The 15,122-nt window shown below is 39.7% G+C and overlaps 1 protein-coding gene across 1 annotated transcript in view; it reads left to right on the top strand.

The window, feature by feature from the left end:
- LOC142044719 (pinopsin-like) overlaps window positions 1–15,122 on the top strand; it is an 85,989-nt gene that overhangs the window by 17,321 nt on the left and 53,546 nt on the right. The window contains exon 2 of the mRNA XM_075057429.1: window positions 6,876–7,201. Coding sequence (XP_074913530.1) covers window positions 6,876–7,201 — 326 coding nt within the window. The remainder of the gene's footprint in view (window positions 1–6,875; window positions 7,202–15,122) is intronic.

Raw genomic sequence — 15,122 nt, 5'->3', positions numbered from 1 at the left:
TTGCTGTTGGTTAACCTCTGCGGCTGGCAGGTTCCTCTGGGGTTAGCACAGGGTTTGTCGATGGTACGTGGGAACCTCAGCACTTAACAACCCCCTTGATTTCCCCCCCTGCGTTTTGTACGTGGCTGGCGGATGGTCTGATGCTCACCAGGGGTGCTCAGCGGGTTCCATCACGTCTTGGGTCGCAGCATCAGCCCTGCCAGGCGGACTCTGGTTCCTTGCCTTGCACCGGGCTTTCAGCCGGCTTTCGCTCCAGCTCGGTCTCGGCAGCTGGATTTGGTCCGACCGCGGGCTGCAGCGGCGTTGGGAAGCGTAGGGACTTGCCGTGGAGTTCCTGAAGTCGGTACGGCCGACGTGTGAAGGGAAAGGGGTGTAAATACTTGAAGAAACCACAGAAGAAGAGTGAGACCAGCCTGCGCAGGTGATGGAGAATGCTCTTCTCACCAGTAAAACCGAGCACGTGTTGACTTGGGCAAGCCTGAAGGACTGTGTGCTGATAAGAGCAGAGCACGACGTCTTGTCGGCAGAGGATCCTGCACCCCACGGAGAGGAACGTGGCATCGAGGGTGCAGCAGGTCACACGTGCCGTTTCTTTCCCTCGTAGCTCACAGTGAAAGAGACGGTGCCCGTGCAGGTGACCGTATTCCGGGCAGATGGACTTTCCAGACGAGGAAATGCAAACAGGAGCAGCAGCCTTGCCCGAGACACACCAAGGTTCATGTGGGCAGGATTCGTAAGCAATGGACCACTTTGTAGCAACAGTGACCTCCTAAAGTGTATGAAACCTCAGTCCAAAACCCAATTTGTGGCCAGGGAGGTACCCATAAGCAAGAGGTTTGATGAACTGATAGCTGGAATCTCTTGTTCTCCCTGTTGCACAAAAGAGATCCTGGACAGACCTCTTGACCACAGACCTTTGTGCTTGTGGTTGTGAGAGGATGGAAGCTGGGAGAGAGTGACTGTGAGTGGGTAAAATCAGCCCACGTGGAGGTTGGGTGCGATAAAATCATCTTGGCCTTTTGTGGTAGCTTGCATTTAGTTTTGACCCATTAATATCTTGTTGAAGAAGGTGTTATTGCATTCCTCCAAGCTCAGTTTGCCTAAGCTTACCTGTGGCTTCTTTTCATTGCCCTTGGTCCTTGATATCCAAAATACAGTGCAGGATATATATTACATCATGCAACTGTGATGCTCCAGGATCATGATGGAGGATAATGGCCTTCAGGAACTGTAAGAGGGTAAATATTCATAAGTTAGTACTCAAAACATTTACCCAGTGTATGCTGAATCGCTGGGATTCTCAGTTTTTCATAACCTGCAGACCACGGGCAAGCTGCATCCCATTTCCAATTACTACATCAGTGAGCAGTGTAAACCAGCAAAAACTAATATGAAAATGTAACACTCTTAGTTGAGACTCGTGGGAACAAAACAGTGATTTGCTGTGTCCTTCACCTAGAGCCATACTCTGTGCTGTGCTGCCAGGAAGAAATGTACAGAACTTTAAATAAAAGTAAATAATAGATAATGTCTCAGATGGTTGTCCTATAAATGGATGCCTGTCCTGTTTTATGAGTTGAAATTGAATTTCTTGCACTCTACTCACTGCCAACTAATTGCTGTGTAGGAAAGGCTCATGCCTCAGACCCATCTTGTCTCAAAGTCACTTATTTCTGTGGTTAATATTTGAATAATTATTTGTTCCTGTAATGCAATCTGCAATGGATATTTATGTCATCTTTCAGTACTGCTCAGTGAGAACCTCAGCTTTGTTCCTGTATAGGCATGAAATGTTGGGGGAACAAATTACATTTCTCACTGTGATTGACTCCTGTGGAGTTATTTGGCTATGTACCAGCTTGAGGCCCTAAATATTTGTTGGAGGCAAATTCTATTTAGATGTGCAGTTCCTGATCTTAATTTTGTTGCAATTTTAGAAAACATTACTCATTTGAAATTAATATACGCAGTCTACCCAGTCGTAAATGTTACTGCAAAATAAGAATGAAATGTTGGCATAAAACATTGTGACTAGCTTTAAAATTATAATTATTTTCTTCTTTTTATAACTTACATTAATTTTTTTAATTTGTTTTCTGGTTATTAAGACGATGGAGATTACATTCAAGTCTTTTCCTCAGCCATAATTCTGAAATATTTAATTGGTTTTTGTTTTAAAGCTGAGATTCTCACTAATTCCTATGACTGCAATAGATAGGGCGTGAAATAGAATAGCAGATAACGGCGGGATTTCTGGCAAAGGCCACAACAGTTCAGCGCATATGACATTAAGAAAACTCTGATATACAAAAATAGGAGGTACAATGAAAAGTGAGAAACTTTATTCTACTTTATCCAAACCGGATTACAAGAAGGGCATGGGGGAAGACCGAGGAAACTACGGACCTGTTAGTCTAACCTCAGTACCTGGAAAAATTATGGAGAAGATCATACCGGCTGCTATTGAAAGGCATGTAAAGGGCAAGGCAATCATCAGGTTTTTGCTGGAAGCTCATTCACTAACTGTTACACACCTGATCCCTGTTTTTTATTTCTACCCTGTGTCAAACTGAGTACTGACACAAAACCTGGTTTTGCCTTTGTTATGAAATGATGTTGTTTCAGTCCAACAAATTAGGCCTGTGTATCTGTTATAATTGATCAAATGATAGTGGTATCTTCCCAGGATTCAGCTATTGAACTGATAAAGGAGTGAGATAAAAAAAAAAAAAGACTTTTTAAAATTAAAAATCTGAGGATATTCTTAGCAAACAGAGATATTAGAGCTGGTAATCTACCACAATATTGGAACAGGATTATTTCTTGATGTGCATCTTATACTGGCTTTATCCAGTCTTGGCTTCTGTGTTAAGGTGAAGGTCCTTCATCACCAAGGTTGATGGAGCTGCAGTGTTGGGGCGTAGAGGGTCCGGGTACATCTTGTGACTTTGTGTACACTGCGCAAGCTCACACTAAGTAGACGGAGAGAGGGTTGCCATGGCCTCTGTTGTTTGTGTTTCTTCCTCATCTGGGTAATAGGTGTTTTCATTACTCGCAGCCAATTCAACTGAATGTATCTCACTATTGGAAAAAAAGTTGGGGTTTTTTTATGGTTCTTAATTTCATCATTTTCTGTCTTTCAAAGCACCAGTTTTATTCTTTCAAAGTATTTGTCATTTTTCTAAATAGTTAGCCTGGTTTAGTATATTTTAACCACATGAGCCACACTGAATTCATTTAACTTTTAATATCTCTTATGAACCACCCCTTCAGTGCTTTCCTCTTTTTCCCATGTTGTTTTAAAAGTGTTAGAAGTCAATGCGCAGTGGTGTTAACTTCAGTGATATTAAATAGTTCAGGTATAGCACAGACCTTAAAGTCTTATTGTCACAAAAAGATAAATATTAAGTTTTTTTCTGAAATTTTGTGATTTGGGATTCCATATATCACAGTGTCATGGTTTAACCCCAGCTGGCAACTAAGCAGCACCACGCAGCCGTTCGCTCACTGCCCCCCCCCCAGTAGGATGGGGGAGAGAATTGGGAAAAAAAAGCAAAACTCATGGGTTGAGATAAGAACAGTTTAATAGGACAGAAAGGAAGAAAACAGTAGTAGTAGTAGCAGTAATAATAATAATAATACAATAATAATAATAAAAGAATTGGAATATACAAAACAAGTGATGCACAATGCAATTGCTCACCACTTGCTGACCAGTTTATATAAACTCCCCCCAGTTTATATACTGGGCATGACGTCACACAGTATGGAATACCCCTTTGGCCAGTTTGGGTCAGCTGTCCTGGCTGTGTCCCATCCCAAATTCTTGTGCCCCTCCAGCCTTCTTGCTGGCTGGGCAGGAGAAGCTGAAAAATCCTTGACTTGGTCTAAACCCTACTGAGCAACAACTGGAAACATCAGTGTGTTATCAACATTTTTCTCATACTGAACCCAAACCGTAACACTATACCAGCTACTAGGAAGAAAATTAACTCTAGCCCAGCCAAAAGGAGAACACACAGTTCTTGTCCTCCAGAGGAAAAATGTAGATTGTGTCATGTCAGTGGAACTCAGTAATAAGAAGTGAGTAAAGATGAAATGGCTCCTGCCGAGGTGTGTAATTAAGATTCTCCAATTTTCTTCCATGTAGAAAAGAAAAATGATTTGCTATAACTTAAAGGAAACTTTTGTGGTTTTCTCTGATTGTTAATATTTGATTTATTTTTTACTGACATAGCCATGGTCCTAATTTAATAACTGAGCATTCAGTCTATGCCAGTTAAAGACAGGACTCTTCTTTGGCTCCAAGCAAGCAATACTGTATTCATGGCCAGTTATCTTCAGATCCACTCCATAAAGCCATCCATCATAAATACCATCATGAGAAAAGCTGAGCATCTTTCTCATATTAGGCAGTAAGCAGAAATGGTAAGAAGTGTAAACGAATGCTGTAAATCGTGACGATATAAACCATGAGAAGCTGCTGGGCCGTAGCCCAGCCATGGGGATGAGCAGGCAGAGCTGGCAGCCCAATGGCTAAAGCAGCCGTCCAGGGAGCTAGGGAAGTGTGCATATCCCATTTATCCGTTTTCTAGGGAAGTTTGCATATCCCATTTTGGTTTTCTAGGCAACCCCGCACCCACGGGACTGTAGGATATTCTCAACAAAAGTACATGTCACCTGCCATCTTGTCGACATAGGGACATAGTGCCCTCAGTTGCCACTAGAGGTAAAACAAAAATAATATAACCTTGCCGTAGAGCACTCAGCTGGCGAGGGGAGAGATTTCTCGTTCCCAAGTGGCTGTGATGGTGTAATCTGAAATGCATGAATAAATCTACATCACCTTACCGAGGCCTAAGTTTCAAATGTAAAAATCTGGATTTTTGCCTTAGGTACCTACATGAGCTAAATGTTTTTGATAGCAAGAAGCTCTTTAGTCAAGCAGATAAAAGCATGGAAAGAGGCAATGCTAACACAGTGAAGCTAAATAAGTGTGGGCTGGAAGTGAGAAGAGGGTGGTAGATTCTTTGCTTTTGAGTCTGTAATTCAGAACCCGCTATTTTTTTTTTTCTGTATTGAGATACGTGTTTAACACAGGAATTACGGCCAAGGGCTTTCAAGAGCTGTGTTATGGAGGAAATCAAGATTAGATGAAGGATGATCAGAAAGTCTCCACTGCCTCTAAAACAGTCTAGCCTTAAAATAGATTAAAGTTGCACTCTTAAACTGTATAATTCAGTTGAGTTTAGTGGAGCTGTGTCATTTTCCAGCTGTAAGTGTATCTACTTTTTAGGTCTGACTTCCCATTAATATACCCAAAATGATTTAGTAGGCTCTTGTAACAAGAAAGATGTTTTCTTCATCAAAAGTTGCCTTCTCCTCACACCTTTTTGCCTTCTCTTCCCCTGAGAAATAAGGCATCCGATTGCAGCAAACAGTGCTTGCATCCCCCCCGGCTCCTTTGCCGTACCCAGCTCTGCACGAAGTAACTGCAAATTGCTGTCAGGATGGCAGGAATAGCTGCGCCTGCGTTCAGCTGACTAGGAAACGAGTGACTGAATTTTGGGGAAAGAAAAGCAAGATGTTGTGCCTGGGGAGAGCATCCTGCTGTGCCCTGTGTGGGGTGGGGGGGTGCGCAGGTACGGGATAGACTGGTGCTGTCCCCAGGGGAGGCTCTGACTTACCTTCCTCCTGCACCTGGGAAGGAGCTATAGGATAAGCTGACAGTTAAATGGGGAAAAAAAAAATGGATTACAGCTGTGGATTGCCCTGAAGATCATCTTTTTTTTGTTAACAGATTTGCTGGAAGTAGGTACTACTCAAAACAAGAGAATTTTGGCAGGCTGGATCTCAATGCTACTGTATAGTTGGCTGTTACTAATGGCAAAGATGAACAAAAAAAATTCCTGGAAAGAGCTGGATTGACATAGGGCTATTTAGGTTTTTCATCTTACGGGACCAAAAGGAGGGGCCTGTAACCCATGGGAAGGGATGGTGTTACAGTTCTTCCAATATGTTCCTTCTGTCATAAATTGTGGGAAGTGGTTTCCAATGTTGTGTCACCAAGAACTGTAAGGAAGCTACAAGGAGAACAAAAACATAGGAAATAGCAAAAAAATCCCTACTGAGTCATGACTAAGAACATGCCATCCAAATCCATAAAGTTGTAGAGTGGGTCAGGACCCTGAACCTTGAGAGTGGAAATGTCCTACAACCCAGATTTTTGAATCTTCCACTGGAGGATATAACTGGACTCAGACACCTAGAGCTCACTACTAACCTAAATCACTTTTTGACTGATTATGTGATGTATATGTAAAGTTACGACCTGCCATATCACACTCATGCCAAGGGTTGTCTGTTGCTTCCATATACAGGTGGTCAGAACTGAAGCTGTGTCTAGCTGATGGGGCAGAAGTGCAAAAGCTTCTTTAATTTTTGCACTCCCAATCTTGAATATAAAGCCTTCTGCATGTATAAAAGTCAATAAAATATTTGAAAATGCTCATGGATGTTAAAAATTGAATATTTCTGAGCAAGGGAATCTTTCAACATTTTATTAGTTCATGTAGAAAATGGATTTCCCCTGGGTAATACTAAAACAGCTAAATCTGAAAACCTGCCTAGAAGAGGAATAGCTCTCAAGTATGAAAATCTTCCAGTATAAGATAAATAGGAGTTAAACAAAATTTGACAAGATGGACAGAGCAACCAGGTCCAGTGGGGATTTAAGCATAGAGAATAATGGAAATAGGTTTCACTGTTGCTTCAAATATGTAATAGTTGAGAAAAGCATCTCATTTCTTGGGGTTTAAAACGGAGACTGCACAAAATAACGAAAGTGAGCATTGAAATTGCTTGGTTCCTTGCAGGCATTGTGTCCCTGATCTCCCTGGCTGTCCTGTCCTACGAACGCTACAGCACCCTCACCCTGTGCAACAAGCGCAGCGCTGACTACCAGAAGGCTTTGCTGGCTGTCGGCGGTTCGTGGATTTATTCCCTGGTCTGGACCGTGCCACCTCTGATCGGTTGGAGCAGTTACGGGGTAGAAGGTGCAGGTACGAGCTGTTCGGTACGCTGGTCCTCGGAGTCAGCCAAGTCCACGTCCTATATCATCTGTCTCTTCATATTCTGCTTGGTCATCCCTGTGATGGTCATGGTGTACTGCTACGGTCGCCTCCTTTACGCTGTTAAACAGGTAAGCTGCTGTATGCTATTGATAGTGCAAACTGCTCTTAGACGTTGCATTTCTCTTCTGTGGAGTTTGGAAGCACTGATGATAGAGAGCAAAACAACAAAGCAAAACCAAATGGGAAAAAACCACAGAAAGCCTGAAGGAAGGGGCAGGAGGTCTTCACCAAGTTTTTTCGTAGTCCAGAGCTCCAAACAGTTAAAAAACCCAGATAACAGCCATATGGGTACTGACTTTGTGGTTTGAAAATATTACATTCTAGGAAAAGCAGCATATCTGGGTGAAGGTTGCATTTGTAATGAAGCCAACACACGTCTACCTGTCTAGCAATAAGACATCCATGCAAATATTTCTTCCTCAGTTTCGCTCATGACATTTTAATAATAACTGCTTCTTAATCTGTGGAGACCTAACTCTACAGTAACGGAGATCTATTGCAATTTGCGGAGTTATCCCAGGGATCAGCTTCTCCTTGTAATTCTAGGCCACATTTAAAAGTTTCCTTAAATACTACTACCACCTCTACTACTACGACTGCTACTATGCCGATGCTCATCTGACTGGTTTAAGGGGTACTGTGGATATTCCAAAATGAATGTTCCAAAAGACCCTGCCAGGCAGTGTGGTATTGCGAAGTCTGAATACTCTTGGAACAGCAACGAAACGGTTTAATGACGAATAATGAGAAAGGAATGAGTGTATAGGTATTCTCGAAAAAGCAATTCTCTAAGATGTCCAGATGAATTAACAAAAGGTGTTAAATGGAGAAAAAAAAAGCCGTAAATCCCTAAATAGAGGCTCTCATACAGAATTAAAGTGGATGTAGTTTACTTTTGATTAGTCATAAGGAATTAAGGTCCTGCCTTTTACATGATTTGTCAAAACTTTCAGAACACTTGAAGCCCAAATGGGGAATCTTTTCCTGGCTGAGTGCTGAGCAGGCCAGTAAAATCCCTGTGATGAATCACACTTTAATACTCCTCTTAATGTTGTGCAGTAGTAATATGGAAAAAAATTAAAGTGAAGTTGCAGACCATATCCGGTCCCTGGGCAGCAGTATCCTTTACCATCACCTTAAAGAAAGGAGCAGGGTCTTGGAACACGTGCTACTAATAATAATGCAGATGATATGACTTAAACTTCTGTCTCTTCTTTCCTTCAGCCCTCACTGTCATTCCTGGCAATAGGCATCACCCACAACATACAAATACTTGTATGGATGAAGCTTCTGTAGCATGTGCTTTAGCTTCTAGTTCTAAATGTAGACTTGTGTTATTTTATTCACCTTTTTTTTAAATTTAGTTATATCGAATCTAGTAGTATCATAGAAGAGATACATGCAATCTATAGCCATTTTGTATTTAGACATGAAGACTGAGTAGACTGGGCAGAAGACTAGGTTGATCGATTAGTTGACTGTCCAGAGAAAAAAATGGGAGCAGGAATAGCATTTTCCACAATCCTCTCCCCTCCATCCTCTGTGTGCTTTCGAGAGTGATGAGGAAGCCTCTGGGATGCTGAGGTCAGAGAGCCCTGAGAAATTTTGTAAATGGTGGAGATGAAAAAGAATCGAACCCAATCTTGCATAACCTGTAGGTCTTAGGAAACTGATGCTTGTTAAATGCAAAGAAACTCCAGTGAGGATTAGATTGTATGTCCTCTCTAAAGTTGTTATGACTAAGGGTCGTAACAGCTGCCCAAGCATTTGTGAAGTCTTGAATAGATAAACCCTAAATTCTTACACAAAACATCTAATGCTTTCCTGGTGTTTGTAAAAGATTTCCTTGAGAAGTTGTATTTCAGCAAAAAGAATCTTAATTGGAAAACTCATCAGTCCTCAGCTTTCTGTGATATACATACCTCCAGTACCGTAATCCTGAAATCTTGCATTTTATACATTTCCTGTGACATACATATAAATTTCCAAAGACCGTATCATGACACAGTCACTGAAATGCAGACTTTCTTTCCTTTAGTCTGAGGTCCTCTAATTATTCTGTAATAAACAGGGTAAATTATGAAATCCTAAATTATGTCATGTTTCAAACTGGAGGAAGAGGTGAGCAATACACAAATAAAAGTATAGCAGTTCTTACATAAAACTACAAAGAGTAGGTAGAGTAATAAAAAAAAAAGTTGAGAGGTTATTACATCCATTGTAATACTGTTACCTTCTGGTGGGGGCAAAAAATTCATTATCTTGCAATATTCTGGCCTCATAGATTAAAGTCCTTCTATGACCTTCTGTGTAGTGTGTAATATATTAGAAGAAATGCGGGACCATTACAAACATAATAAGTGCATTATCCCAGCTTCAGCTGCTTGGTAAATTTTCTAAAATATGCATTTCATATTTTTGCAAGATACCTAGAAGTTTTTATGTTAGAGCATTGTAGCGTTAACGGTATTGCACCCTGAGATCAAGAGTGCAGAAGTTATGCTGTTATTAATACTGCAATGTAAATTAATTGAGGTGGAAGAAATATCTTAATAGATTTGGGACAGTTAATGCAAGAATTGGCACAGCGCCTGCATTTTCTCTTTGCAGGGACAGTAATTATAGGTCTGCTTTTCTCTTTTTCTCTAAATTTTAGGTGCTGTAGCATTCGTTCACTCGAGGCACTAATAAATCCTGTGAAGTCATTTGCAATCTGTGTAATGGTAAAAGGCATGAGGATTTCAGTAATACAGCTTTTATAAAAGATTGTCTTTTCAAGGAATTTCAAGTCAATAGCATCCCTGTATGAATAATGTTAACAGCAAATGCCATTAAACAGTATTACAACATAACTGTATTATTCTCTCAGAGCTCTTGCCATTTATCAAGCTCGAAGGCTCTTAGGAATTGCTCAAGTTATTTTCTATAAAAGTATGGGCTTTTTTCCAGAATGGTTTTATCTGGAGGGTTGAGTTTGGTTCTGCAGATGGTCTTTGCTGCTGTCCTGGTGCAACTTGCATGGAGGAGGGAAATACTAGCTCTGAATAGTGAGCGCATTTCAGAAATGCTAAGCAAAATAATGCTCAAAACGAAAAGCTGAAGAAAAGCCTGTGGTTTCAGAAGCTGTTAGGGAACTTGGCAGTGCATCAGATTTCAAGACATAGAGAAACACAAATATTTTATGAGACTTTTCTTCCATCTGAGTCCATATTTTCACTTATGCTGATCTTGTTTCCTGTTTTTATGAAACCTGTTCTTCCATTCCTGCAGGTGCAGAAATTCAATTTCTTCTTTAAGTTTTCCTTTAGAGATGATGTGCCTGATACCTGTAAGTAGAAAGGGACAAAGTTTCTCCCCCACAAAAATTTATTCACATATATTTTATTCATGCACATTCTACAGAACAAGGGAAGGAAACTGAGAATGGTTTATTTCTCCTAGTACAATTAGATATTTTTTTTCAGTTTTTGGCTTATGATGCTTCTCTATGACTCTACCATTGCGTTCCCTCTGGAAAAATGTTCTTTACAAAGTCAGTGTTAGTTGTTTACACTTTGAAAAGTGGCCTCCCAAATGTGGAATTACAGAGATTAGCATTGTGATCGCTGTAGTGCAGAAGGCACAATATTATTAAAATCCTCCGCTGAGAACTCATATGAACCAGCCTAATGAAAATTAGCAAAACTTTTTAAAAGAGATCTCTTCAGGCTGCATTATCTCCCACTTGCACACAGAAATCCCGCCTAACGACAAGAAGAGTCCCAGAACGTTGTTTCAAGAAAAGTTTTCAGATTGATTCTGTGGAGCCTCTCATCTTGGCTCATCTCATCGCCAGTCTCCTTTCATCAAAAGTTGTGCCTGAGCAAAGCTCAGCAGCTCTTTCTGGAGTGTAGCTAGGATGTGGAAAGCAATAAAAAAGATTGTAAGCAGAGCACAAAGACTTAAACACATAGTGTAATACGCATCTGACCATGCAATTCTTGCTCAGTGCAACAGACAGTGTGTTGAAGTGGGCAAAGGGCCGGTGGTCACACTGGCTCAGGGGGTTCTGGAGTCGATGGACTTGTGACCTGGTATGATAGTACTACTGTGTTGGGTTTTTTTCTTTTGACTTGAGAGCAGCAAGGAAAAAGTAGAGTCAGAAAACATTTGTTACGCTCTTTTACGTCGTTGCTCCAGTTCTACTTTGACTTTGGTTTTTGACAAAAAAAAACAAGAAAAAAATATTCACTGAGAATTTTGAGACTAGCCTATATGAGATAGAAGTCAGCCTTACCAGTATGCCTTGTCCTTCACTCTGTGCTGCACCTACTAATGCTTACTTCCTCACAAACTGCTAGTTTAACTAGTGACCAAAATATGGGTTCAGGTAATGGGATTACCTGACTATTTCCCTTTACAGCGACTTCTGTTGCTTCTTTTGAAAAATGCTACATGATTTCTGACTTCCACGTGCCATAGGAGAACCAGATCACCTTTTTTTATCCCATCCCCTGAACTTTTCTGAGTCTTGTCACCTTGTAGGGCAGTGGAGACAGTCAGGGTTACGTTGCAGAGAGCTGCCTCATCCTCTCTCTTTTACTCCTCTTCCAGTCTTCAAATTATCAAATGTAGTGGAGGAAAAGTGCTTCTGTCTCTTATTTGAGAAGTAGTGCCTCAGAGTGAAGTTGTGACTTGATTATAAACCTGAAGAAACTAATTTTGAATTCTGTGTGGTGAGATTTCAACTCTAGTATATTTTTTTAAAGCATTGTATATAAACAACAGGGGTGGTTTTGAAATCTCCTGTGCCTGCAAAGAAAGTCTGAGAGAAAAAGGAAAGAAGAGATGTAGCATTTTATGACTTCTGATTCCTTAATCCTGCTTTATGTCTGTACTATTTGGAACAGTTAAAAAATATCTGTAAAAACAATTACTGCATCATTGTTCATTAAAGTAGTCAGGAAAGGATTATAAAGTAGAAGGATTGCTCCTGTGACTGTTTCCAGTTCTCCAGCTCATTTGGAAATGATCTTTTGTAGGAAGGCAACACATTTGGGCAGAATGCTCAATGATTTAATCCAAAAAGAAATTATCTTCACATAATACGAAGAGTAGGGTGGAAAAGTAGTAATTGTTCCATCATTCCTTCATATATTTCATATGTCTATTTACAGAGAAATTTGATTTTCTGAAACTTTATCTTTGATGTCACTGAAGTTATGACTTATGTTGAGAAAACTGATAAAGCAATTATGTACTATTAACTCTATTTTCTAAAAGCCCTCAATAAAACCAGGTTTGTAGTCATAGGCCTTCTTTTAGAAGCAAAGCTCAAAATCTTTCTGGTTATTTAATGAAACAAAGAAGTCCTAAGAAATGTAATTCAGGTGAAGATGATGTAGACCTGGTCCTTTGGTTCCTCTATCTCATCTCTTTCTTTCAAATGTGATTAAGTATATTTGGGATTTGTCTTAATTTCAAGTATGTTTGACCCTAACTGTATCTATGCTCAGACAGTCAGCTATACTAATTAGACAACCGTATCTTGTTATTTTTTTACTGTGTTCATAAATTTTATTTCTTGCCTTTGGGTCTTCATGTATACGTTCTTTCCTAGCTTCTGGTGGTATAGAGGAAGAATGATAAATAACTTCACCTTTCCTTTTTAAACCTTGCCATAAAGATATAATAATTACATATAATTCATAAGCAAAAAGAGATTCAATTTGCATATGAATTGAAGACAGGCTGAGCGAGTTGGGGTTGTTCAGCCCAGAGAAGAGAAGGCTCCAGGGAGACCTTATAGCAGCCTGCAAGAAAGCTGGAGAGGGACTTTTTGCAAGGGCATGTAGTGATAGGACAAGGCGTAATGGCTTTAAACTGAAAGAGGGGAGATTTAGATTAGATATTAGGAAGAAATTCTTTACTGTGAGGGTGGTGAGGCACTGGAACAGATTGCCCAGAGAAGCTGTGGCTGCCCCATCCCTGGCAGTGTTCAAGGCCAGGTTGGATGGGGCTTGGAGCAACCTGGTCTGGTGGAAGGTGTCCCTGCCCATGGCAGGGGGGTTGGAACTGGATGGTCTTTAAGGTCCCTTCCAACCCAAACCATTCCGTGACTCTATGATTCTGATTCTATGATTCTATGAATGGACAGATGTTTTCTGTCACGTCATCATGAGAATATGGGAACTTAATTGAAATATGTCTCATGTTAGGCTGAGGCAATTGGAATAAATCTTAGCAAAATGTAATGAAGGGGGTCTGCTGGATGATCAAATGTTACAAAGTAATGTAATCATATAGCTTATAACAAGTATCATCAAGAAAATCATCAATATTAGTATTTCCAAGTTTTCTCTATAGCCTTCAACTGGCACACAGCAGTCAATATTCAACATCTCCTTACTGGGCAGTTGTTTGACCTTTCCCAAATTCTACATGTGCAGGCCACTGCACAGCTAAAATACAAAGTTCGTAACAGGCCATTTTTTGGATTCTGTAGTAACAGTAACATTCTGTGGTAACAACACTCAGGACATGTGGTTTTATTGTTTGATTTGGGATTTTTGATAGAAGAATGGGCTTTAAATTATGAGAGCAATTGACATTCCTGTATAACAATATGTTTTATCTGAATCTGTAGATAATCTCTCAAGTAGAAAAGCAAAGCAGCTGCCTTTTTGTTGTTGTTTCAAAGAAGAGCAGCACTGAAATCTATTGGGCTGCATATAGTATATATCAGTGATTAGTTCTTTGAAGATCTGGTTATTCTCAAGTTTTCTTGACTTCAGTCATGATGAAATTTCTCAGAATCCTGTAGGTGAGGTGATATCTGGGACAGCTATTTTGTAAATTATTAATAAAAAAGTCATGGAATACTGGAAAAAAAGGCAAACAACAATTGCTCTCGCCATTTTGCAAGAAGTTAATTAATTCTGTTGAATATGTAATTTGTTTAGAATCAGGTCACAATCTGTAAATGGTCTTCCATAAATATAAACTTCTTAGCATATCAACTCTTTTTGTGTTTAAAATTTTTCTGATCATTTCTGTAACCACTCTCGTCTTTCCCAGACCGTAAATCCCATTGCTTCCTTTTTCTCCTTTACCCTGACAGCATTTTTGCATACATAGATCTCCTCCTTCATTCTTTCAGTGAAGAGATTTCCATAAAATTTTTCCTTTGACAGTTTGAAAATGCCTAAATATACAGATTTTCCAATGCTTTGTAGAGATGATATTACTATTCCTACTCTACAGAAGGAAAGCATGTAGTATTGAGAACTGTGAGAATTTAAGGCATTTTCAGCATCTATGCAGTCTAATAATTTTGTCTACATTCTCTCTGTAGTGAATAGAGAAAGAAAGTCACATCCAGGAAGGTTTCTCCCAAAGCAGACAACTTTTGTCCGCTGCAGACATGTAAGATGAGTCCCACTTAAAAGAAGTAAATCATTGTATTACAACCAAACAAGGAAACATTTCCATCTTGAAAAGAGGGTACAGTGTATCAATAATTTATTTTTTGAAAAAAGTACCTGTTTTCAATGATTTTCCAAAAAAATAGTATGATAGTTAAATGATTATGCCATTATGTCATTGTTATTTAATGCCAGGTCATAATACAAAATACAAGCATAGAATAACTATCGAAACAAAATCTGTAGCATTTTGACACTGAATTTTGGCATTCATTTCATGAGGATATAAAAATACTTGTTTTCACTTTCATAAACAATTTTCAGATGTCAGCATTTCATATTTCAGGCAGTTCTATCGTTACATTTCTGTTCAAGGATATTACAATGAAACAAGCACTGTTTATTCCTCTTAGCTGGTTGGTTTGGTTTTATTTTTTTCCAAATGGGAAGCCTGCTGGAGTAAAAAGTTGCTTTGATTAGCTCAGAGGAAGATTTATGAGCATGCTTAATTTTTAAAGAGCTAACTTACTCTTGTACTCTTTCATAACTATTAGGCTTTGCCCAGGAGGTGAAAGATTGTTATGTA

The sequence above is a fragment of the Buteo buteo genome, chromosome 25, assembly GCF_964188355.1.
Source record: "Buteo buteo chromosome 25, bButBut1.hap1.1, whole genome shotgun sequence".
Classification (NCBI taxonomy): Eukaryota; Metazoa; Chordata; class Aves; order Accipitriformes; family Accipitridae; genus Buteo; species Buteo buteo.
This window is presented reverse-complemented; position numbering and strand designations above follow the sequence as displayed.